At 57.1% G+C, this 25,874-nt stretch overlaps 1 protein-coding gene across 1 annotated transcript; it reads right to left on the reverse strand.

Moving 5' to 3' along the window:
* Positions 1-1,378: 1,378 nt before the first annotated feature.
* Positions 1,379-25,558, reverse strand: STRA6 (signaling receptor and transporter of retinol STRA6). Its single transcript, XM_059858431.1, is given in 19 exon segments — positions 1,379-2,120; positions 2,936-3,073; positions 3,818-3,981; positions 4,879-4,980; positions 5,344-5,461; positions 6,456-6,589; positions 8,062-8,137; positions 10,370-10,550; positions 11,383-11,444; positions 12,153-12,229; positions 12,339-12,406; positions 13,215-13,337; positions 14,425-14,526; positions 14,528-14,592; positions 17,823-18,019; positions 19,036-19,121; positions 19,832-19,910; positions 20,789-20,941; positions 25,418-25,558. Coding segments are annotated over 18 exon segments (2,073 nt in total). The 5' UTR covers positions 20,911-20,941; positions 25,418-25,558; the 3' UTR covers positions 1,379-1,941.
* Between the last annotated feature and the right edge of the window lie 316 nt (positions 25,559-25,874).

Here is a 25,874-nt window from a genome sequence, read left to right on the forward strand (position 1 = left end):
ATCAGGGGACACTTCCGTCATTCCCAGCTATCCCAAATCCTTCCCAGCGCTGGAGAATACCCAAATCCTTCCCAATTCCGGAGCACCCCAAGAATCCCCCAAATTTCCCTGTTCCCCCTCACCTCAAACCTGGAAGGAACCCCCAAAATCCTGGGATACCCCAAAATCCCCCCCTGCAGCAGCTGGGAATGGAAGTGACCCCAAAAGCAGAGCCTGGAGCTCTCCAGCGCCAAAATTCCTTATCCAGAGGGATTTTAGGGAAAGGGCAGCCGAGGTCTCTGTGGGGAGCTCCTGGATTCCCATAAATTATTCCCACCTTGGGATAAAAACCGTGGCCCCAGTGGAAGTGTTGGGTTTGTTTCGCAGGATCTGACTTTTAAACTCCATTTTATCCCTGGGAATAGCGAGATCCAGGATTATTCCTGAAATTCCAGCTGGGAAAGGGGCGATGAGGATGCAGATTTGGGGTTTCCAGCCATATGCACCAGGAAGGGGAAGAAATTCCCAAATCCCGCCCAGGGCGCTGCTGCTGTCCCAAAAACCACACGAATTCCAAGGATCTCCAGGGAGCCTTGGGTGGGGCTGTGGAAACTGATCCCGAAATTCAGCCCCGCCTGTGGAACGGAACTGCCACAGATTTTAGGGATTTTTAAAGGGATTTTAGAGATTTTTTGGGATTTTTAAAAGAGATTGTTGGGATTTTAAAAGGGATTTTAGGGATTTTTGAAGGGGTTTGAGGCTGCCTTTGGAGCTGCAGGGGTCGGGATGGGCCGGGAGGGAATCCTGGGAAAAGGGAGGGGACTTCTCAAGGAAACCCCAAAACATGGGAATCACCCCCAGTGCCCCCAAACCACCCTGAGGGTGCCAAGAATATTCCAGAGGGAGGGAATGGGGTCCCTGGGATCCTGAGGAGAGCAGCTCTGGCCACTTCCAAAGGAATCCCAGGATGATCCAGCAGCTCTGTGTGGGGTGGGCTGAGGATTCCCAAGGGAATCTTGGGGTGTTTGGGACCCACCAAGAGCCTGCTCGTTCCAGCTCAAAAAGTTGGGAATTCCGGGATTTAACAGCAGGAAGAAGTGATCAAGCACCACCTTGTTCCCATCCTGTTGGTGTTTTATCCCCAAAATTCCCCATTCCCATTCCCACCCTTTTCAAAGGAACATGAAGGGAGAGATTTTCCCATAAAACCGCCCTAAAGCGGGATCACGGATCAGATCCCGACATTCCCAGCTGGAGCAGATCCCTGAAAGCTCTGCTGGGCAGGGTCATCCCAACCATTCCCTGGATTCGGGGCTGGCGTGGTACCAAATCCTGCTGGAAGGGGGAATATCCAAGGAAAACTGCACATCCCGGGAGTAGGAACGAGGTATCCGTTTATTCTCCTTCCCCTGCTCTTCCCAGCGTGGCTTTCCATGGATCCCAGCCCTGGAAAACCCCGGGATCGACACGAAACCGGGAATGGAAGAGGACGGGGAGCAGGGTGGGATTTGATCCTTCAATAATTGGGGAAAAAAACGTCCCAGGAGTGGATGTGGAGCCCAGATGGAGCCGAGAGCGGGAAGGGAGAAGACGGGAATGGGAATTTTCTCCCACGTGGAGCTGCTGGGTAATTCCCGGTGGTTGAGAATTCTTTTGGCCGGCTGGGGATCCCTCCGAGCTCCTCTCCCAGTTCCCTGGGAATTGTCCTGTGCTGGAAAAGCTGCTGAGAACCAGGCTGGTTGCAGGAGTGAATCCCAAAATAATTTTGGGATGCTGGGAGCGTTTTCCTTGTCTCGGCTCCATCCAGGCTGGGCTCAGAGGAGTGATCTCTGGAGCTCCGGAGTGGCTCGGCGTGGATTTAGGGATAAACCCTCGGAGAGAGTCCAGAGGCTGGGAAAGGGCACGGGAAGCGCCCGAAATTCGGGGATGGGAGATGGGTGATGGGATGGGATTCCCAGGAATTCAGGGCCTGGGAACGCCGAGCTGGGCACCGTTGGCTGCGGGGTCGGCCAGCGCGGTTTTTCGGGAAGCGGTCAGTGAGGGGTTGTGCAGGAGCGTGTAGGCCACCCACCAGCGCGCCCGGATCCGCCGGCTCCGCGCCCTTCCCGGAGCCGGGCGCTTGGGATGCATCAGCTGGAGGCCTGGAAGGAGACGGGAGCAGCAGGGAGAGGATTCAGGGCCTGGAAAAGCACCAGGAGAGCGGGAGAGAGGTTGGGATGAGGTGCAGAGGGATGGATTCCTGCTGGGAAAGGGGAGATTGGGACGGAATTCCTGGCTGGGATGGAATTCCCAGAGGAGCTGTGGCTGCCCCAGGATGCCTGGAAGTGCCCAAGGAAAGGTCGGAGGGGGTTTGGAGCAACCTAGGATAGTGGGAAGTGTCCTTGCAGGGCTTTAAGGGCCTTTCCAACCCAAAGTGTTCCAGGATTCCAGGATGCCACTCCCAGCCCCATTTTCCTGGAGCCACCAAGATCCCACCACAGCCCAAAGAGCCCCATCCCTATCCTGGAGTGGGATCAGTCCATGGATGGATGGATGGATGGATGGATGGATGGATGGATGGATGATGGATGGATGGATGGATGGATGGATGGATGGATGGATGGATGGATGATGGATGGATGATGGATGGATGATGGATGGATGGATGGATGGATGGATGATGGATGGATGGATGGATGATGGATGGACGGATGGATGGATGGATGATGGATGGATGGATGGATGGATGGATGGATGGATGATGGATGGATGGATGGATGGATGGATGATGGATGGATGATGGATGATGGAGGGATGGATGGATGGATGGATGGATGGATGGATGGATGGATGGATGGATGGATCCGTGAATCCATGGATGGATGGATGGAGGTGTCCCCACACCGACCAGAAGTGCCACCCAGAGGTCACCATCCTGTCCCTTCCCCCCAGTCCCCCCGGTGCCCCCAGGTCCCACCTTCCTCCAGCTGGGTGTCCCGGGGCGGTGCCGGCGGCTCCGGCCGGCCGGGCTGGAGCAGCAGGAAGCAGAAGGCCTTCAGCAGCGGGTGGCACTGGCTGACCTCCACCCTCAGGTAGTGGCAGTAGGTGCGGTACCCTGCGGGGACACCGCGCCCTCACTGGGGACAGCATTCCCCATTCCCACCCCGGAGCCCTGGTCTCCACGCTCTGGTCTCCATGCTCCCACAATCCCAGCGGGAACAGGAGGGGTGGGCCTGAGCTCCCCTGAGGTCCCCTCCCCTTAATCCCAGGAGGTCCCCTGAGGTCCCCTCCCTGTAATCCCAGGAGATCAGGTAAAATCCCAAACCTACTTTTTCATCCCCACTTTTTTGGGAATACAAATGTAGGCCCCAGCTGGCACCACCCGCTCCAGATGTTCCATTCCCAATGGTCTGAAGTCACCCTCAATCCCAGCAGGAAAAACAGAGGAAGGCTCGATGTCCCCCAAGGTCACCCCTCCTTTATCCCAAGACACAAGGTAACAGCTGGTGGAACCCCAAAGGTCATTCCCAATTTTTTGGGATCAGCCAGGAATTGGGAGAAGCCACCTGCTGCCATCGTCCCATTTCCAAGCCACCCTCAATCCCACAGGAAAAACGGGAGAAGCCCTGAGGTCCTTTCTTCTCCATCCCAGGACATGAGGTGACCTCTGGTGAAGCTCCAAGGTCACCACTAATTTTTTTGGGCTAAAAAGCAGGAATCAGGAGAAGCCACCTGCTCCAGGTGTCCCATTCCCAGCGTTTGGGGCCACCCTCAATCCCAGCACCTCCGGGTCCCCATCCCAAACCCCGTGGTGGGACGAGGACCCCGCTGGTGGCACGGTGACCTCTCGCCGTCCCACCTGGGTCGAAGGTCTCCACGCCGCGGTGCAGCAGGCTGACGTCCAGCCGGCAGAAGTGGACGGCGTTGTAGAGGCCGGAGATGACCACGCGCCAGACCGCGGCCATGGCGCCCACCAGGACGTTGGTGGGGAAGAGCAGGAAGGTGACGATGGACAGCGCGCGCCTGCGGGGCACACGGACCACGGGATGGCCCTTCCCGGGAAAACTCCGGCCACCCCAAACCTCCCGGCCCAGCCCGCGGCCAGCCCGGGTGGCTCCATCCCGCTGGGAGAAGCCAATGTCCTGCCAGGCTCCTGGAGAACCGTCAGGAGCTCCTTGTCTCCTTGGAGAGTGAAGAACCGGCCAAAATGCGGGGATGGGATTTTGGGATGGAGGCCACCAGCTCCAGGAGAGCATCGCTGGCCTGCCAGGAGGACACCTGGGTCCCTCTGTCACCCCGGTCTCGGGTGGTGGCACCATCCCTGAGTGAGGGACATCTGCCGGTGGTTTGGGATGGACACCAGGAGAGTCTCTGTGCCCTGCCAGGGGGTGGTACAGGACACTTGGGTCCCTCTGTCACCTTGGTCACGGGTGGTGACACCACACCTAAGTGAGGGACATCGGCTGGTGGCCTGGGATGGACTCCAGGAGAGCCACGCTGACCTGCCAGGGGGACACCTGCGTCCCTCTGCCACCCCGGTCTCGGGTGGTGACAACATGTGGGAGTGAGGGACAACATCTGCCGGTTTGGGATGGGCACCAGGAGAACCTCTGTGCCCTGTCAGGGGGTGGCACAGGACGCCTGTGTCCCTCTGTCACCTTGGTCACGGGTGGTGACACCACCCCTGAGTGGGGGACATCTGCCAGCCGTGACTGACCCCACCCGGCCGATCCTGAGGGATCTGGGCCTGCCCAGCCTTGGAAACAGGGCCGGTGGAGCAGGGCCACCCCCGCTGGTGTCACCCCACCAAAATCCAGGCCAGAACATCTGGAGAAACCTCCGTGGGAGCCTGGAATTCCTGCCAACCCCCACCCTGGGGACAACGGGGGACAATGGGGGACGATGGCGGTGTCCCCGTACCTGTTGGTGATCTCCTTCTGCAGGGAATGCTGCTCCAGGAACTGGAAATGGGCCAGGAGGTGCTGCATGAGCACAGCCACCACCAGGGTCAGCCAGAAGGGCCTGGAAGGGTGGGATGGACACTGGGAATGTCCCAAAACACCGGGAATGTCCCAAAATATCGCCACAGGCAGGAATCCCCAGTGGTGTTGGAAAAACCCCAAATGGAGCATCCCAAACCTATCCAGGACCATTCCTTGGGGTTTCCAGCCCTTCCCAGCTCACCACGTGTTCCGGATCACCCCAAAGAGAGGGATGGACACCAGGAATGTAACAAAACACTGGGAATGTCCCAAGGCACTGGGAATGTCCCAAGGCATCGCCCCAGGCAGCAGAAACCTCCAGTGGGGTTGGAAAGACCCCAAATGGAGCATCCCAAACCCCTCCACGGCCATTCCTTGGGGTTCCCAGCCCTTCCCAGCTCACCACATGTTCCGGATGATCCCAAAGAGTGGGGAGCTGGTGCCGAGCTGGAGCGGGATCACCACCAGGAAGGTGAAGGCCACGAAGCAGAGGAAGAAAATCACCTGCTGGATCAGGAGACCTGGAATGGGAACACGGAGCGGGAATCTAGGATGGAAAAACGGCTCTCATTCCCCAAATCCCTGCACGGGGCTTTCCCGCCAATCCCATAAAAACCCCGCCAGTCCCCAAAACCAGGTCCTCATTCCCAAGGGATTGTTCCCACAATTCCTGGGGGTGGAGTGCAGATTTTCCCTCTTTTTGGGGTCCCCCTCCCCATTCCCAGGATGATCCAGGCTGGGATGGGGACGAGGAGCCCCCAGAATGCGCCGAGGATCAGAGGCTTCCAGAGCTTTTCCCACCTAAATATTTGGGATCGAGCCAAACCCAGGCATCATCCCACCCCTTCTTCCTCTTGGAATTCCAAACACAATTTTTCCAATTACTTTTCCATTTTTTCCTGATTCCCAACCATCCAGCATTCCCAAAACTCGGCAGATCACGTTTGGGGAAAAGAGGATTAAAACCCTCAGAGAAATGAAACAAAACCAGGGAACTGCTGCTTAATCCTGAGGAAAATTGGGATGTCTATCCCATGATCCCAAAATTCCATTACCCAGGCATCATCCCACCCCTTCCTTCTCTTTGAATTCCCAACCCAATCTTTTCTGATCTTTTGGCAGTTTTTCCAATTATTTTTCCAGTTTTCTCCCAATTCCCAACCATCCGAGACTCCCAAAATCAACCAGATTCCATTTGAGGAAATGGGGCTAAAACTCTCCCCCGGAAAAGGGGCGAAAATAGGGAATTGTCACTTAATCCTGAAAAAAATCGGGATCCCCCATCCTGTGATCCCAAAATTCCATTACCCAGGCATCATCCCACCCCTTCTTCCTCTTTGAATTCCCAACCCAATCATTCCAATTATTTTTTCCTGGTTTTCCCAATTCCCAACCACCCCATGCTCCCAAAATCAGCCAGATTCCATTTGAGGAAATGGGGCAAAAACAGGGAATCACTGCTGAATCCTTAGGAAAACCGGGATCCCCCATGCCGTGATCCCAAAATCCCGGTACCCAGGCAGGCAAAGGCAGCCTGGAAGCTGGAGAAGGCCATCCAGCAGACGAGGGATTCCCGGGAAGGCCGCAGGATGTGGGCCTTGGAAAACACGTCCAGCACGGCGCCCTGGTAGAGCGCCCGCAGGTTGGACCTGGATGGAAAACGGCCCCGGATTGATCCCGGCCCGGGAACGGGGGACAGGGACATCGGGAATGGGGACATTGGGAATGTGAACGTCGGGAACGGGGGCGGGGACATCGGGAATGGGAACGTTGGGAATGGGAATGTTGGGAATGGGGATGTTGGGAATGGGGATGGGAACATCGGGAATGGGGATGGGAACACTGGGAATGGGGGCAGGGACATTGGGAATGGGAATGTTGGGAATGGGGGTGGGAATATTGGGAATGGGGATGGGGACAGAGGGAATGGGGATGGGAACATTGGAAATGGGAACATTTGGAAAGCGGCCAGGAACATCAGGAATGGGGCTGGGAACATTGGGAATGGGGATGGGGATATCGGGAATGGGAACACTGGGAATGGGAATGTTGGGAATAGGAATGTTGGGAATGGGGGTGGGAATATTGGGAATGGGGATGGGGACAGAGGGAATGGGGATGGGAACATTGGAAATGGGAACATTTGGAAAGTGGCCAGGAACGTCAGGAATGGGGCTGGGAACATTGGGAATGGGGATGGGGATATCGGGAATGGGAACACTGGGAATGGGAATGTTGGGAATAGGAATGTTGGGAATGGGGGTGGGAATATTGGGAATGGGGATGGGGACAGAGGGAATGGGGATGGGAACATTGGAAATGGGAACATTTGGAAAGTGGCCAGGAACATCAGGAATGGGGCTGGGAACATTGGGAATGGGGATGGGGATATCGGGAATGGGAACATTGGGAATGATGGTTGGAATATTGGGAATGGGGTCAGGGACATTGGGAATGGGCATGGGCACATCAGGAATGGGGAACAGGGATATTTGGAATGATGATGGGAATATTGGGAACGGGGATGGGAACATTGGGAATGGGGCCAGAGACACTGGGAATGGGGATGGGAATATCGGGAATGGGGCTGGGAATATTGGGAATGGGGATGGGGACATCAGAAATGGGGATGGGGTCATCGGGAATGGGGACAGAAGGAATGGGGATGGGAACATTGGGAATGGGGACAGGGGCATTGGGAATGGGCATGGGGACATCAGGAATGGCAATGGGAATATTGGGAGTGGGGGCAGGAATATCGGGAATGGGGATGGAGATATTGAGAAAAGGGATAGGGACGTTGGGAATGGGAACATCGGGAATGGGGATGGGGAGGTTGGGAATGGGAATATTGGGAATGGGGCCAGGGATATTGGGAATGGGCATGGGGATATTGGGAATAGGGATGGGGACGTTGGGAATGGGGATGGGGATGTTGGGAATGGGGGCAGGACATGAGGAATGGGGCTGGGAATATTGGGAATGGGAATAGGAACATTGGGAATGGGGCTGGGAACATCGGGAAGGGGAATATTGGGAATGGGGCTGGGGGTATTGGGAATGGGAATATTGCGACTGGGAATGGCAGGCCTGGGAATGGCGGGAGCAGGGCCGGCCCCACCTGTGCATGCCCAGGCTCCTGAGCAGCATGGCGCAGGTGAGCAGGCAGCACAGCACCAGCGAGCAGATGTAGCACACTGCGGAAAAACGGGAAAAAAATCCTGGATTTGGGATCAGGAGCAATGCCAGGAGCAGGGTTTTGCTGGGAATTGTGCCTTGGAAATGAGGGATTGGCACCGTGCCTCAGTTTCCCTCCTTTTGTCACTCTCTCCTTCAGCTCCCAAGGGGGGATGGAGGGGACAGAGAGAGGGAAAAGGGGATGGGAAATCTGGGAAAATCCCTGGAGCAAACTGGGATGGGGGTCTTGGGAAAAGGGATCCACAGGAAAGTGGGAGGAGGGAAAAAATGGGATGAGAGAGGTTTGGGTATCCAGGAAAAGCCCCAGAAATCCTCCCTGGAGCTGGTGGGATCCCAAGGAATGAGGGGAGCACCCCTGGTATTCCCTGGTCCCTGGAATTCCCTGATCCCTGAAATTCCTTTATTGAAATTCCCTCATCCCTGAAATTCCTTTATCCCTGGAATTCCCTCATCCCTGTTATTCCATGATCGCTGGAATTCCCTCATCCCTGCTCTGCCTTCATCCCTATTCCCTCATCCCTGAAATTCCCTGATCGCTGCTATTCCCTGATCCCTGAGATTCCCTAATCCCTGGAATTCCTTCTTCCCTGCTCTTCCCTCATCCCCCATCCAAGGATTTCCACTCTCCAGGGATCCAGGCCCATCTGTTCACTTCCAGCACATTTCCAAGCCCGCAGCATCTGCTGGCTCTTCCCTCTGGCTCTTCCCTCCGGCTCTTCCCAACGGCTTTTCCCGGAGTCTCTTCCCGCCTTGGCACGCGCCAGCCTGGCACAGCCCCATCCCTGTCAGCTGCTCCCAAAATCCCTCCGGAATCCACCCCATCCCATCCTCCAGGTGGGGAATCTTCCGAAGGTCCCTCTGGAATCTGCCCCATCCCATCCTCTGGTGCAGGAATCTTCTGGAAATCCCCCCGGAATCTGCCCAATTTCATCCTGCGGGTGAGGAACCCTCCTGAAATCCCCCTGGAATCTGCCCCATCCCTGCCAGCCACTCCCAAAGTCCCCTTGGATTCTTCCTCATCCCATCCTCCCAGAATCCCTCTGGAATCCTCCTCATCCCGTCCTCTGGGCTGGGAATCTTTTGGAAATCCCTCTGGGATCTGCCTCATCCCATCCTCCCAAAATCCCTCTGGAATCAACCCCATCCCATCCTCCAGGTGATGAATCCTCCCAAAATCCCCCGGGAATCCATCCCATGGAATCCACCCCTTCCCATCCTCTGGAAATCCCCCTGGAATCTGCCCCATCCCGTCCTCCCAAAATCCCCCTGGATTCTCTCCCATCCCATCCTCTGGCCAGGAATCTCCTGGAAATCCCTCTGGAATCTGTCCTGTCCCATTCTCCCGAAGTCCCCCTGGAATCCTCCCAGTCCCTGCCAGCCACTCCCAAAATCCCCTTGGAATCCACCCCATCCCATCTTCCCAGAAACCCTCTGGAATTTGCCCCATCCCATCCTCCCAAAATCCCTCTGGAATCCGCCCCATCCCATCCTCCAGGCGGGGAATCCTGGGGAAATCACTCTGGAATCCCCTCTGGAGTGTGGCTCTGGCCGGGATCTGGATTGGGATCGGGATTGGGATTGGGATTGGGATTGGGATTGGGATCAGCATCCAGATTGGGATTGGGATCCAGATCCGGATTGGGATCTGGATTGGGATCAGGATTGGGATCTAGATTGGGACTGGGATCGGGATTGGGATCAGGATCGGGGTCTAGATTGGGACTGGGATCGGGTTTGGGATGAGGACCTGGGCTGGGATCAGGATTGGGATCAGGATCAGGATCCAGATTCGGATTGGGATTGGGATCAGGATCCAGATTGGGAACAGGATGGGGATCAGGACTGGGGTTGGGATCAGGATCCAGATTGGGATCAGGATTGGGATCGGGATCAGAATCCAGATCCGGATTGGGATCGGGATTGGGATCAGGATCGGGATTGGGATCAGGATCCAGATCCAGATTGGGATCGGGATTGGGATCAGGATTGGGATTGGGATCAGGATCGGGATTGGGATCAGGATCCAGATCCAGATTGGGATCGGGATTGGGATCAGGATCTGGATTGGGATCAGGATCGGGATCGGGATCAGAATCCAGATCCGGATTGGGATCGGGATTGGGATCAGGATCGGGATTGGGATCAGGATGGGGATTGGGATCAAGATCGGGATCGGGATCAGGATCCAGATCCAGATTGGGATGGGGAAGGGGGTTGGGGTGGGGCTGCACCTTCCAGGGCCCACAGGAAGTGGCGGGCGGTGCGCAGCTCCTGCTCCATGTCCCCGGGCGCGGCCGCGCCCTGCGAGGGCACCAGCCCGAACTGCACCAGCAGCACCACCACGTCCTTGGTCATTCCCGCACGGACAATCCGCAGCGTGGGCACCACGGCCACCAGCAGCAGCACCGCCACCTGCGGGATTTCAGGATTTACCGCTCGGATCCCCCGGGATTTCGGGATTTGTGGCTCAGATCCCACAGGATTTCGGGATTTACAGCTCAGAGCCTGCGGGATTAACAGCTCAAATCCCACGGGATTTACGGCTTGGATCCCGTGGGATTTTGGGATTTACAGCTGGGATCCCACAGGATTCACGGCTCAAATCACACAGATTTTGAGATTTACGGCGTGGATCCCGTAGGATTTAGGAATTTATGGCCTGGATCATGCAGGATTTATAGCACGGACCCCGCAGGATTTAGGGATGTATGGCTCAGATCCCACAGGATTTTGGGTTTTACAGCATGGATCCCAGGGGATTTAGGGATTTACAGCCCAGATCCTAAAGGATTCATGGCTCAAATCCAGCGGGATTTTGTGATTTATGGTCGGATTCCACAGGATTTTGGGGTTTACGGCTTGGATCCTGCAGGATTTACAGCTCGGATCCCACAGGATTTCAGGATTTATGGCTCATATCCTGTGGGATTTAGGAATTTATGGCTCGGATCCCACAGGATTTACTGCATGGGTCCCATGGGATTTATGGATTTACAGCACAGATCCCATGGAATTTAGGGATTCATTGCCTGGATCCCACGGGAACTAAGGCTTGGATTCCATGGGATTTGGGGATCTACAGCTTGGATCCTGCGGGATTTGGGGATCTACAGCACAGATCTGCAGGATTTCAGGATTTACAACTCAGCTCCCGTGGGATTTCAGGATTTATGGGAGCGCGGAATTCTGGAAAGAATTTTAACACCATTCCCAGGTGACACCCAGGATCCTCCAGGAATGTCACCTGGTAGACGGCGATGAAGGCCACGGTGACGGACACCACCAGCTTCAGCGGGATCCGGAATCCTGGAGGGAAAAGTTGGGAATTTGGGGTGGTGGAGCAGGATCAGGTTGCACCCAGCAAAGGGAACACCCTTTGGAATGGGTTTTCCACAGGGAATTCCTGCTGGAATGGAGAGTCGGGAATGGACGGATGGCTCCATCCTGCTTTTCCATGGAAACTCGGGATATTCCCTGTCCCCTCCATGGATGGGAATGGCTCTACATTCCCAGGATTTCACTCCCTCAGTGCAGGGCAATTCCCTTTTCCAGCCCCTGCCTGCTCCCATCCTTCCCTGGCCAAGCTTTCCCAGGAAAACCATGGCTGCCCCAAACTCCCTGGAATTGTCCCAGGACCCTTTTTCCATGGATTTATGGGGCCTCCATGGGGATCCCATCACTCCCAGGACCCCTTTTCCATGGCTTTATAGGGCCTCCAGGGTGTTCCCATCATTTCCAGAACCCTTTTCCGTGGATTTATGGGCCCTCCATGGGTTTCCCACAATTCTATGGATTTATGGGGTCTCCATGGGATCCCCATCATTCCCATCACTCCCAAGACCCCTTTTCCATGGATTTATGGATCCCCGCCCCAAGCACGGCTGGATTTGGGCTCCAAGCCAGGCCTGGTTGGACAGGGCTTGGAGCAACCCAGGATTTTGGGAATGGCCTGGCTGATCCATAAATCCCAACCCCAACCATTCCCGGATTCCATGGGATTTTCCAGGTGCCCACCTTCCTCCGGAATGTAGACGTAGGAGAGCAGGTAGGAGCGGATCCGGGAGCTGAGGCTCTCATCGATCTTGACAGAGCTGTGGGAGGTGGGGGAGGGTGACATTCCCGACCTTTGGGAATGGGATTTGCCGGGAATGGGAATTGTTGGGAATGGGATTTGCTGGGAATGGGAATTTCCATCCTTACCTCCCCTTCCGGCCCCGCTTGGACAGCAGGGCCTTGAGGTACTTCCTGTAATAGCTTTTCCCGGAAATCTGGGGATAACAGATGGATTTGGGGTGGCAGAGCTGCCCTGGCCACCCCCTCATCCCAGGAGGATCCCAACAGGAATTCCCGACCCCAGGCCGGCGTAAGGAAAGTGAGGCATTGGTACGGAAAAGTGGGAATAAAGTGGGATTTTGTTCCCAAACCCCTCTGGGATCCTTCGCTCACCCCTGCCGGGGTCACCTCAGGCCTTTCCCGCTTTTCCCTCCTCTCTTCCCAACAAAGCTCTGAGCTCTGGGGATTATCCAGGAAAAGGAGGAGAGCCCGGAGCCGGCCTGAAGGGAGCCATTGTTGCTGGGAGCCTCTTGTGTAAGGGATTTATCCCGGAGGAATTTCCTGACCCTGCTGCTGGCGTGGGGACAGCAACGAAGAACCCACACGGCAGGGCCGGGAGGGGAACGCATGGAGATCCTGATCCCAATCCCAATCCCAATCCCAGTCCCGGGATAGCAACTGAGAACCCCCAGCAGCAGGGCCAGGAGGGGAATGTACGGAGATCCCGGTCCTGATCCCAATCCCAATCCCAATCCCGATCCTCATCAAGCTTAACACTGATCCCGATCCTGATCCCGATCCCAACCCTGATCCCAATCAGGCTCTCAATCCTGATCCTGACCCTGATCCCAGTCCCAATCCTGATCCTGGTCCCAGTCAGGCTCTCAAACCCGATGCCAATCCCAGCCCGGATCCTGATCCTGATCCCGAGACCAATCCCAGTCCCAATCCTGATGCCAATCCTGATCCCGATCCCAATCCCAAGTTCCCAAGCTCCCAAATCCCGATTTCCCGTGTCCGTACCCACGGCTCGGGGCTGTCCCCGCTGCGGAGGCTGCGCAGGAGCAGCGCCGGGTACCAGAGGCTGAGCAGGGACAGGGACAGCAGCGCGGGGACATGGGACAGCAGCGAGTACAGCCCGTGGATCTGTGCGGGGACATGGGCTCACTGCCACCACCCCTGGGGACACGGGCTCACTGCCACCGCCCTGAGGTCACTGCCACCACCCCAGGGTCAATGACACTACCCCTGGGTCGCTGCCACCACCCCCAGGGACATGGGGTCACTGCCACCACCCCAGGGTCAATGACACCACCCCCAGGGACATGGGGTCACTGCCACTGCCCTGGGGACACCGCATCACTGCCACCACCCTGGGGACACTGCCACCCCCCTGGGGACGCCACCACCACCACCCCCAGGGACACCACGTCACTGCCACCACCCTGGGGACACTGCCACCCCCCTGGGGACACCACCACCACCACCCCCAGGGACACCACGTCACTGCCACCACCCTGGGGACACTGCCACCCCCCGGGGGGCGCCACCACCACCACCACCCCCAGGGACACCATGTCACTGCCACCACCCTGGGGACACTGCCACCCCCCTGGGGACGCCACCACCACCACCCCCAGGGACACCATGTCACTGCCACCACCCCGAGGACACTGCCACCCCCCCGGGGACACCACCACCACCACCCCCCAGGGACACCACGTCACTGCCACCACCCCGAGGACACTGCCACCCCCCCGGGGACGCCACCACCACCACCCCCAGGGACACCATGTCACTGCCACCACCCTGGGGACACTGCCACCCCCCTGGGGACGCCACCACCACCACCCCCAGGGACACCACGTCACTGCCGCCACCCCGGGGACATGGGGTCAGGTCACTGCCACCAGCCCAGCCAGGGGACACTGCAGGGACACACTGGGGGCTGGCCAGGGAGCCACGGTGCCTCAGGGCCACTCCAGGAAGCCACCTCCACCTGGGGCCACCTCGCTGTTCTTTTCCCGGCCTTGGGGCCACTCTCGGTGGTGACAAGGGAGCCACAACCCCTCGGGGCCACCTCAGGAGGTGACAAGTAAGCCATGACACTTCAGGGCCACCCCAGCAAGCCGTGCCACCTCAGGGTCACTCAAGGAGGTGACAAGGCAGCCAAGACCCCTCAGCGCCACCCCAGCAAGCCGTGCCACCTCAGGGCCACCGCGGTGCCACCCACCTGGGGCTCCAGGGGACACTGCGCGCGGCGCCAGGCCTGCGCCCCGCAGTGTCCCCAGGCCAGCAGGGTCCCCGCGGCGTAGCCCAGGCGGTGGCGGGGGGCCGGCGCAGGCCAGCAGGGGCGAGTACAGCGCCGGGAAATAGAGCAGGGCCAGAACCTTCCAGAACTCTGCAGGGACACAGCGCCGCCTCAGCGCGCGGCACCGGGGGACACACCGACAGGGGGACACGGCCACCGCCCGGGACACTGCCACTGCCCTGGGACACTGCCACCACCTGGGACACTGCCATTGCCCTGGGGACACTGCCACTGCCCTGGGACACTGCCACCACCTGGGACACTGCCATCACCCTGGGGACACTGCCACCACCCTGGGGACACTGCCACCACCCGGGACTGCCATCGCCCTGGGACACTGCCACCGCCCTGGGACACTGCCACCGCCCTGGGGACACTGCCACCACCCAGGACACTGCCATCACCCTGGGGACACTGCCACCACCCGGGACTGCCATCGCCCTGGGACACTGCCACCGCCCTGGGGACACTGCCACCACCCTGGGGACACTGCCACCACCCGGGACTGCCATCGCCCTGGGACACTGCCACCGCCCTGGGACACTGCCACTGCCCTGGGGACACTGCCACCACCCAGGACACTGCCATCACCCTGGGGACACTGCCACCACCCGGGACTGCCATCGCCCTGGGACACTGCCACCGCCCTGGGGACACTGCCACCACCTGGGGACACTGCCACTACCTGGGACACTGCCACCGCCCTGGGACACTGCCACTGCCCTGGGACACTGCCACCACCCGGGACACTGCCACCACCCTGGGACACTGCCCCACCCTGGGACACTGCCCCACCCTGGACACTGCCACCACCCGGGACACTGCCATCGCCCTGGGGACACTGCCACCGCCCTGGGACACTGCCACCACCCTGGGACACTGCCACCACCCTGGGGACACTGCCACCACTCGGCACACTGCCACCACCTGGGACTGCCATCGCCCTGGGACACTGCCACCACCCGGGACACTGCCATCGCCCTGGGGACACTGCCATCACCCTGGGGACACGGCCATCACCCTGGGGACACTGCCCCACCCTGGACACTGCCACCGCCCTGGGGACACGGCCACTGCCCTGGGACACTGCCACCGCCCTGGGGACACTGCCACCGCCCTGGGACACTGCCACCGCCCTGGGGACACTGCCATCCCCCCAGGGATACCGAGTCACTGCCATCGCCCTGGGGATGCTGTCACCACCCTGGGGACACGGGGTCACTTCCACCAGCCCAGCCAGCCCTTCCCAGGGATGGGATTTGGGGATTCCGAGCCCTTTGTGGGGTGGGGAATTTGGGAATTCTGAGCCCTTCCCATGGATGGGATTTTGGGAGTTCCAAGCCCTTCCCAGGGATGCCATTTGGGAATTCTGAGCCCTTCTGAGAGTGGGGATTTGGGAATTCCAAGCCCTTCCCAGGGATGCCATTTGGGAATTCTGAGCCCTTCCCAGGTGGGGATTTGGGAATTCCAAGCCCTTCCCAGGGATGCCATTTGGGAATTCCAAGCCCTCCCCAGAATGGGGATTTGGGAATTCTGACCCTTCCCAGCTGGGGATTTTGGCAATTCTGAGCCCTTCCCTGGTGGGGATCTGGGAATTTTGACCCTTCCGAGGGATGGGATTTGGGAATTCTGACCCTTCCCAGAGTGGGGATTTGGGAATTCTGACCCTTCCCAGAGTGGGGATTTTGGGTGTTCCAAGCCCTCCCCAGGGATGCCATTTGGGAATTCTGTGCCCTTCCCAGAGATAGGATTGGGCATTCCAAACCCTTCCCAGAGTGGGGATTTGGGAATTCTGACCCTTCCCAGCTGGGGGTTTTGGCAATTCTGAGCCCTTCCCCGGTGGGGATTTGGGAATTTTGACCCTTCCGAGGGATGGGATTTGGGAATTCTGTCCCTTCCCAGAGTGGGGATTTGGGAATTCTGACCCTTCCCAGAGTGGGGATTTGGGAATTCTGACCCTTCCCAGAGTGGGGATTTTGGGTGTTCCAAGCCCTCCCCAGGGATGCCATTTGGGAATTCTGAGCCCTTCCCAGAGATAGGATTGGGCATTCCAAACCCTTCCCAGGGTGGGGATTTGGGAATTTTGACCCTTCCCAGCTGGGGGTTTTGGCAATTCTGAGCCCTTCCCCGGTGGGGATTTGGGAATTTTGACCCTTCCGAGGGATGGGATTTGGGAATTCTGACCCTTCCCAGAGTGGGGATTTGGGAATGCTGACCCTTCCCAGAGTGGAAATTTGGGAATTCTGACCCTTCCGAGGGATGGGATTTGGGAATTCTGACCCTTCCCAGAGTGGGGATTTGGGAATTCTGACCCTTCCCAGGTGGGGATTTGGGGAATTCTGACCCTCCCCAGGGATGCCATTTGGGAATTCTGAGCCCTTCCCAGAGATAGGATTGGGCATTCCAAACCCTTCCCAGGGTGGGGATTTGGGAATTTTGACCCTTCCCAGGGTGGGGATTTGGGGAATTCTGACCCTTCCCAGAGTGGGGATTTGGGGATTCTGACCCTCCCCAGGGATGCCATTTTGGAATTCTGAGCCCTTCCCAGAGATAGGATTGGGCATTCCAAACCCTTCCCAGAGTGGGGATTTGGGAATTCTGACCCTTCCCAGAGTGGGGATTTTGGGTGTTCCAAGCCCTCCCCAGGGATGCCATTTGGGAATTCTGTGCCCTTCCCAGAGATAGGATTGGGCATTCCAAACCCTTCCCAGGTGGGGATTTGGGAATTCTGACCCTTCTGAGGGATGGGATTTTGGAATTCTGACCCTTCCCAGAGTGGGGATTTGGGAATGCTGACCCTTCCCAGGGTGGGGATTTGGGAATGCTGACCCTTCCCAGAGTGGGGATTTTGGGTGTTCCAAGCCCTCCCCAGGGATGCCATTTGGGAATTCTGTGCCCTTCCCAGAGATAGGATTGGGCATTCCAAACCCTTCCCAGGTGGGGATTTGGGAATTTTGACCCTTCCGAGGGATGGGATTTTGGAATTCTGACCCTTCCCAGAGTGGGGATTTGGGAATGCTGACCCTTCCCAGAGTGGGGATTTGGGGAATTCTGACCCTCCCCAGGGATGCCATTTGGGAATTCTGAGCCCTTCCCAGAGATAGGATTGGGCATTCCAAACCCTTCCCAGAGTGGGGATTTGGGAATTCTGACCCTTCCGAGGGATGGGATTTGGGAATGCTGACCCTTCCCAGAGTGGGGATTTGGGAATTCTGACCCTTCCCAGAGTGGGGATTTGGGGAATTCTGACCCTCCCCAGGGATGCCATTTTGGAATTCCGAGCCCTCCCCAGGATGGGATTTGGGCGCTCTGAGTCTCACCGCGGGCGGCGGGTGTCCCCATGGCGGGTGTCCCCATGGATGTCCCCATGGATGTCCCCATGGATGTCCCCTCGGCGGGCGGCAGCAGGGGCAGCGGGCGCGGGTCCGTCAGGATCCGGCCGAGCTCGGAGCAGAGCAGCGCGAAGCCGGCGGCGGCCACGGCGCGGTGCCCGTCCTGCTCCAGGAGATTCCCGGGGCTGCAACGGCCCCGGTCGGGAATGCCGCTCCTCCCGGGGGGGGACTGCGGGAATTCCCAGCCCTTCCCAGGGAGGGACTGCGGGAATTCCCAGCCCTTCCCAGGGAGGCCACTCTGGGAATTCCTGCTCCTTCCCAGGAAGGGGATTTTGGGAATTCCTGCTCCTTCCCAGGAATGGGATTTTGGGAATTCCCGCTCCTTCCTAGAAATGGGATTTTGGGAATTCCTGCTCCTTCCCAAGAATGGGATTTTGGGAATTCCTGCTCCTTCCCAGGAATGGGATTTTGGTAATTCCCACTCCTTCCCAAGAATGGGATTTTGGGAATTCCCGCTCCTTCCCAGGAATGGGATTTTGAGAATTCCCGCTCCTTCCCAGGAATGGGATTTTGGGAATTCCTGCTCCTTTCCAAGAATGGGATTTTGGGAATTCCCATTTCTGCTCCTTTCCAAGAATGGGATTTTGGGAATTCCTGCTCCTCCCAGGGAGGCACTTTGGGAATTCCTGCTCCTTCCCAGTAATGGGATTTTGGGAATTCCCTTTCCACGGAGGGGATTTTGGGAATTTTGAGCCCTTTGCAGGGATGGGATTCAGGAATTCCGTGTTGTTTCCAAGGATGGGTTTTGGGAATTCCAGGTCCTCTCCAAGGACCTCCAAGGTCTTCCCAGGGAGGGACTTTGGAAATTCTGGGTCCTGTCTAGGGATGAAATTTTGGGCATTCTGAGTCCTTTCCAGGGAGGAATGAGCAGGGTTTTGGGAATTCGGAGCACTTTCCATGGAGGGGATTTTGGGAATTCCAAGTTGTTTACGCGGATGGGATTTGGGAATTCTGAGACCTTTCCAGAGTGAGGATTTGGGGAATTCCAAGTCCTTTCTAAGGAAGGATCAGCGGCGTTTTGGAATTCCGAGCAGTTTCCAGGGAGGGGATTCGGGAATTCCAAGCCCTCTCCGAGGAAGGGATTTTGGGAATTCCAAGCCCTTTGCGGGGAGGGATCAGCAGGATTTTGGGAATTCCTTACCTGAGCAATCCCGGGACGCCGTTCCAGCAGCTCAGGTGGAGCCGGCGGCGCTTGACCAGGAAGGACAAGGCCAGGATCACGGCCAGCTGGAAGGGGATGGAAATCCATGGAAAAGGGGCCTGGAGCGCCGGGAACCCCATGGACACCCCATAAATCCATGGAAAAGGGTCCTGGGAATGATGGGATCTTCATGGAGATCCCATAAATCCATGGAAAAGGGTTCTGGGAATCATGGAAAATATGGGCACGCCATGGTGACTCCATAAATCCGTGGAAAAGAGACCTGGGCGTGGTGGGAATGATGGGAATGATGGGATCCTCATGGAAGTCCCCATAAATCCATGGAAAGGAGATCTGGGAATGGTGGGAATGATGGGAATGATGGGATCTTCATGGAGATCCCATAAATCCATGGAAAAAGGGGCCTGGGAATGATGGGAACCCCATGGAGACTCCATAAATCCATGGGAAAGGGATCCTGGGAATCATGGAAAATATGGGAACCCCATGGAAACCCCATAAATCCATGGAAAAGAGACCTGGGAATGATGGGAATGATGGGATCCTCATGGAAGTCCCATAAATCCATGGAAAAAGGATCCTGGGAATGATTTGGGAGGAATTTTGGAGTTCTCATCCCACAGGGAAGCGAAATCCCAGAAATCTGGGAATTCTGGGATGGCTTGGGGGGGAAAATCCATCCAAGACGAATGGGAATGGAATGTGGGGACACAGGATTGGGTTTTTTTCCCGGGAATTTTGGGGTGGGGGTGGGGATGTTGGGGTGGATACTCACGGAAATGGGAGCCATGACGGCGTGGTACAGCTGGGGGGAGAGTGTGGGGCGGCATTCCGGGATGGCGTCGGGAAAAAGGCTGGAAAAATGGAAAAATCCCGGATTCGGGGGGCTTGACCCTAAAAGGGCCGGGGAAAAACGGGGAAAATCCCAGATTTTGGGTTTGACCCTAAAAGGGCCAGGAAAAATGGGGGAAATGGGGAAAATCCCAGATTTTGGTGAGATTAATCCTAAAAGGGCCGGGAGAAATGGGATAAATCCCAGATTTTGATGGGAATAAATCTGGGAATGACAGGGCTGGCCCAAAAAATCCCAAGGCCAAAAATCCAGGAATGAATCTGGGAATGACCAAAAATCCCAGGATTTTTAGAGGGTCCAAAACTCAGGGAAGGGAACTTGGGGACATTTTGGGGACATTTGGGGACACTCTGGGAATATTTTGGGGGTAGTTTTGGGACATTTTGGGGACACTTTTGGGGCCACTTTGGGGACATTTTGGGGACATATTTGGGGACACTTTTGGGGACATTTTTGGGGACACTTTTGGGGCCACTTTTGGGGGCACTTTTGGGGATATTTGGGGACACTTTTGGGGCCACTTTGGAGACATTTTGGGGGCATTCTGGGGACATTTTGGGGACAATTTTGGGGTCCTTTTGGGGCCACTTTTGGGGCAAATTTTGCAGACATTTTGGGGACATTTTGGGGACATTTTGGGGACACTTTGGGGACACTTTGGGGACACTTTGGGGACATTTTTGGGATACTTTTGGGACACTTTTGGGGCCACTTTTGGAGACATTTTTGGGGCCACTTTTGGGCCATTTTGGGGACACTTTTGGGGATATTTTTAGGGCCATTTTAGGAGACATTTTAGGGGACACTCTGGGGGACATTCTGGGGACACTTTGGGGGACCTTTTGAGGCCACTTTTGGGGACATTTTGGGGACACTCACTCATCGTGGGGCGTGGACTCCGTGGATTCGTAGATGTACCAGTCGGATCCCAAATCCTCGTCCAGGAAAATTCCCGGCTCCGGGGGGGAATCCCGAAATCCCACGGAGCCGTTGGGGGCCATGGCTGCCCCTCCCCCGCCGGGATCCCCGCGGCTGGAGAAGCGGGAAAAACCCCGGGAAAGTGGGAAAAACCCCAGGAAAGTGGGAAAAATAATGGAAAAGTGGAGAAAAAGCTGAGAAAAACAGTGGGAAAGTGGGGAAAATGCCGGGAAAAATGGGAAAAACACAGGGAAAAACACCAGGAAAAGAGGGGAAAAAATGTGGGGAAAATTCTTGGGAAAGCGGGGAAAAATTCCAGGAAAAGAAGGATGGAGGCTGGAAAACTGGGATGGGAGCTGGAAAAATGGAAGGGGGCTGGAAAAGTGGGAAAGAAGTGGTGAAAAGTGGGAAAAAAGGCAGGAAAAGAGGCAAAAATGCTGGGAAAAGGGATGGGGGATGGAAAAGTGGGAAAGAAGCTGGGAAAAGGGGGGAAAATGCTGGGGAAAGGGGGGGAATGTGTGGGGAAAAGAGGGAAAAATGCTGGGAAAAGCAGGAAAAATGCCGGGAAAAGCGGGGAAAAACCGGGAAAACGGCTCTGATCCCAAATCCCAGCTGATCCCCGTTGTTCCCGCAGCCGGGGGGGGGGGGGCGGGGGCCGCTCCCAGGGCCGATCCCGAGGCTCCGGAGCTGCTCCCGCCTTTGTTTGGGTTTTCCTGGGAATTCTCGGAGCTGGAAAAGCGGCGCGAAGGTCGCGGGGGGAAGGGGGAGGGACAGCGGCGCTGTCCCCAAAGTGCCACCAGCGGCGACATGGTGAGCCCGGGAACTGTCCCCAGCCCCATCCCGGGAATTCCGGGTCAGTTTGGCCGGGACAAGGCCAGAAATGTCCCCAAGTGCCACCCGAGGGCTTGGGGACATCCCAGGGCTTGGGGACACCCCGGGAGCAGCTCCGGGATGGCCCTTCCCGATGTCCCCAAGGGGGAGCGGGAGCAGCCCCGGGGACATTCCGGGGACACGGCTCGGGAATGTCCCCAAGGGACGGTGGCAGCAGCCTCAGGGACACCCCGGGATTTGGGGACACCCGAGCTCTGGGATGTCCCCAGTGTCCCCAGGGCTGCGAGGGGACAGCTGGGGCTGGCTCTGCTCCAGCCCTGGAATTCCCTCAGGATTGGGATCGGGACTGGGATGGGGATCGGGATTGGGATTGGGATTGGGATGGATCCAAGAGATCCCGGCAGCTGCTCCCCAGCAGTGGCACTGTCACCAACTGCCACCAGCTGTCACCCCCTGGCACCGCTGGCACAGCAGCCCCGGCAGCTTTTCCTGGGATTTCCCCTGTGCCAGGATGGAAAATTTGGGATTTGTGCCTCCCCTCCCAAAAATCCACCGGGAATCAGAGCCCGCCCCCTCCACAGTCCTTGTCAGGGTGATCCCAAATCCCAAATCCCAAACCTCAAATCCCAAATCTCATCCCAATCCCAGATCCCACCCCAGATCCCATCCCAAATCCCATCCCGGGTTTGGGAGCTGGGAATGGGCTTTGGGATTTTGGGAATGGGGTAGGGGATTCGGGAGTGGGCTTTGGGAATTGCCTTTGGTATTTTGGGAATGGGGTTTGGGATTTGGGATTTTGGGAATGGGGTTTAGGAGTTCCTGATTTTTTCAGCCTCCCAGGACACAGGGAACAGCTCATTCCCGACTTTCAGGACAGGGAAGGCTCATTCCCGATTTCCTGGGAACTCTCATTCCCGGCTCATTCCTGATTTTCCACCTCTGGAGCACCCCGGGAATTGTCCCCCACCATGGAATTGGATCCCTCAGCTCCCTCCTGACTCCCGAAATCCCAAAAAAAAGAGGCGGGAACGCCAAGATCCCAGCGGGATCCGCATTCCCGGCCGGGCCCTTCCCAGCTCCCGCGTTTTCCTTGGAATCCGATCCCGCCGCTCCTCCCGCGACCTTGGAGCGCTCCAGGGAAACTCCCGCCCATCCCCCAGCCCCTGCTCCCGGGAACTTCGGGATCCGGGATAAAACCGGGAATGAGATCCTGGAGGGAATTCCCAGAATGAAACCGGGAAGAGGAAAAGGATCCAGGAGGGAATTCCAAGATCCTGGAATGAAAGTGGGAGTGGGAAAAGGGGATCCAGAATAAAACCGGGAATGGGATTCAGGAGGGAATTCCCAAATCCTGGAATTAAACCAGGAGGGGGAAAAGGGGATCCAGAATAAAACCGGGAAGGGAAAAGGGATCCAGGAGAAAATTCCCAGAATAAAGCTGGGAATGGAGAGGGGATCTAGAGGGAATTCCCAGATCCCAAAATAAAACCAGGAATGGGATCCAGGAGGGAATTCCACAAACCCAGAACAAAACTGGGAATGGGAGAGAGATCTGGGAGGGAATTCCCATAATAAAACCGGGAATGGAAAAGGGTCCGGGAGGGAATTCCCAGATCCCAATCCAGTTTTTAATCAAAATGATCCAAATTTCATTCCCGGCTTTTCCAGGGAATTCTTGGGCTGGGGGGTTGGGATCATCATGAATTGCCCTAAATTCCCAATCCCAATCCCTGCAAATCCCAAAAGTGGATTTAGGATCAGATCCCACCCCGGCACCCCCCAAAAGACCCAAACTCGGCGATCCCAAAACGATCCCAAAAAAGCCGTGGGAACAAAGGGCCAGAGCTCCTGAACCCCCAAAGCCTCTCCCAGGTTTTTTTGGGGAAAAACCTCTGGAAAAGCAGCCCTGGAGCGCTCCAAACCCCGCAAACATCTCAGAGATTCCCAAGGGATTCCGGGACCATCCCAAGAGATTGAGGAGCTCCTGGAGGTGCTTTTCCCAACCCCATTCCCGAGCCCACCCCAAAATCCCCGTGGTTCCCCCATTCCCAAAATCCCGGGAGAGCCGGGAGCTGCTCCAGCTCTTCCCAACCCCATTCCCAACCCCATTCTTGATCCCATTCCCAACCCCATTCTTGATCCCATTCCGGTTCTCCTTGATCCCACCCCAAAATTCCCCCTTAAATCCTTGCAGTTCCCCCATTCCCAGAACTCCGGGAGCTGCTCCAGCTCTTCCCAATCCCATTCCCATTCCCAACCCCATTCCCGTTCTCCTTGATCCCACCCCAAAATTCCCCCCTAAATCCTCAAAGTTCCCCCATTCCCAAAATCCTGAGAGCTGCTCCAGCTTTTCCCAACCCCCTTCCCGACCCTATTCCTGACCCCATTCCCATTCCCAACCCAAAATTCCCCCAAAATTCCTCCACTTCCCCCATTCCCAGAACCCCAGGAGCTGCTCCAGCTTTTCCCAACGCCATTCCTGACCCCATTCCCAATCCCAACCCCATTCCCGACCCTGTTCCCAATCCCATTCCCGACCCCATTCCAAATCCCACCCCAAAATCCCCACAGTTCCCCCATTCCCAAAATCCTGGGAGCTGCTCCAGCTCTTCCCAATCCCATTCCCAACCCCATTCCTGATCCCATTCCCAACCTCATTCCCAACCCCATTCCTGGTTCTCCTTGATCCCACCCCAAAATTCCCCCCAAAATCCTCAAAGTTCCCCCATTCCCAGAATTCTGGGAGCTGCTCCAGCTTTTTCCAACCCCATTCCCAACCCCATACCAAATCCCACCCCAAAATCCCCACAGTTCTCCCATTTCCAAAATCCTGGGAGCTGCTCCAGCTTTTCCTAACCCCCTTCCTGACCCCATTCCCAATACCAACCCCATTCCCAACCCCATTCTCAAGCTCTTCCCAATCCCATTCCCAATCCCATTCCCGACCCCATTCCAAATCCCACCCCAAAATCCCCACAGTTTTCCCATTCCCAGAACCCTTGGAGCTGCTCCAGCTTTTCCCAACCCCCTTCCCAACCCCATTCCTGACCCTATTCCCAACCCCATTCCCATTCTCCTTGATCCCACCCCAAAATTCCCCCCAATTCCCTGCAGTTCCCCCATTCCCAGAATCCCAAATCCTGATCCTGGGATTCTGCAACCCCCAGGGAAAGGGAACCCGGGGGTTAAACCCATGCTGGGAGCTGGAATTTGGGATTTTTGGGGGGATTTTTGGGAATTCCCACCGCCCCCGGGCAGGATTTGGGTCCTCTGGGGGTGAAATCCCTGCGGGGGGGGGGGGGGGGGGGGGTGCGGAATTTGGGATTTTTTTGGGATTTCTCTGATCCTGGAATGACAAGAGACCCCAGGCAGAGGGAAACCAGGGGTGAAATCGCTGCTGGGGGGGCGGAATTTGGGATTTTTGGGGAATTTTCCTGATCCTGGGAATCTGCAGCCCCCGGGAAAAGGGGAACTGGGGGTTAAACCCCTGCAGGGGGGGCGGAATTTGGGATTTTTGGGAATTCCGGCACCCCCTGGGCAGGATTTGGGTGCGCTGGTGGTTAAATCCCTGCTGGGGTTGGGAGGGTCGGAATTTGGGATTATTTTGGGAATTTTTGGTGGGAATTCCCGCACTCCCCGGGCAGGATTTGATCCCAAATTCCCACCTTGGAATTCTCAGCCGAGCCGGGAGAGGAAACAACCCCAAGACCGCGGAAAGGGGGAGGGGAAAAGAGGGAAAAACCCCAAATCCCGGTTTACCTTTTCCTTCTCTCCTGCTTCCCCTCCTTCCGGCCGCGCCTGCGACTCCCCCCGCCGAGCCGGGCTTTGCTAAGCTCGGTCTAAAGGCCGGCCCGGCCCGGCCATGCAGCTCGGGAGGCTCCGCAGGCTCCGGGAACTGCGGGAACTTTGGGATTTTGGGAAAACTTTGGGATCTTTATCCCCTCCATGGAGGCTTGGCCGGGGGCCAGGCGCGGGGCTTGAGGGATTTAAACCCGGCCCAGCGGGGCTTGGGGCTGAGCTTTGGGGGGGAGGAGGCGGCTCCCAGCTTTTCCCGGGATTTGGGATTCGCTGGGATGGACGGGGAATGTCGGGAATGGGATGGGAACTTCGGGATGAGGAGCGGCGGGAGCGGAGCGCGATCCGTTCCCCAAATCCCACAAATTTCTTGGGGTTTTTTTCGGGAATTTGGGGCCAAACCCCTCCCGGGATGGAGGAG

The sequence above is a fragment of the Haemorhous mexicanus genome, chromosome 13 (assembly GCF_027477595.1).
Source record: "Haemorhous mexicanus isolate bHaeMex1 chromosome 13, bHaeMex1.pri, whole genome shotgun sequence".
Lineage (NCBI taxonomy): Eukaryota > Metazoa > Chordata > Aves > Passeriformes > Fringillidae > Haemorhous > Haemorhous mexicanus.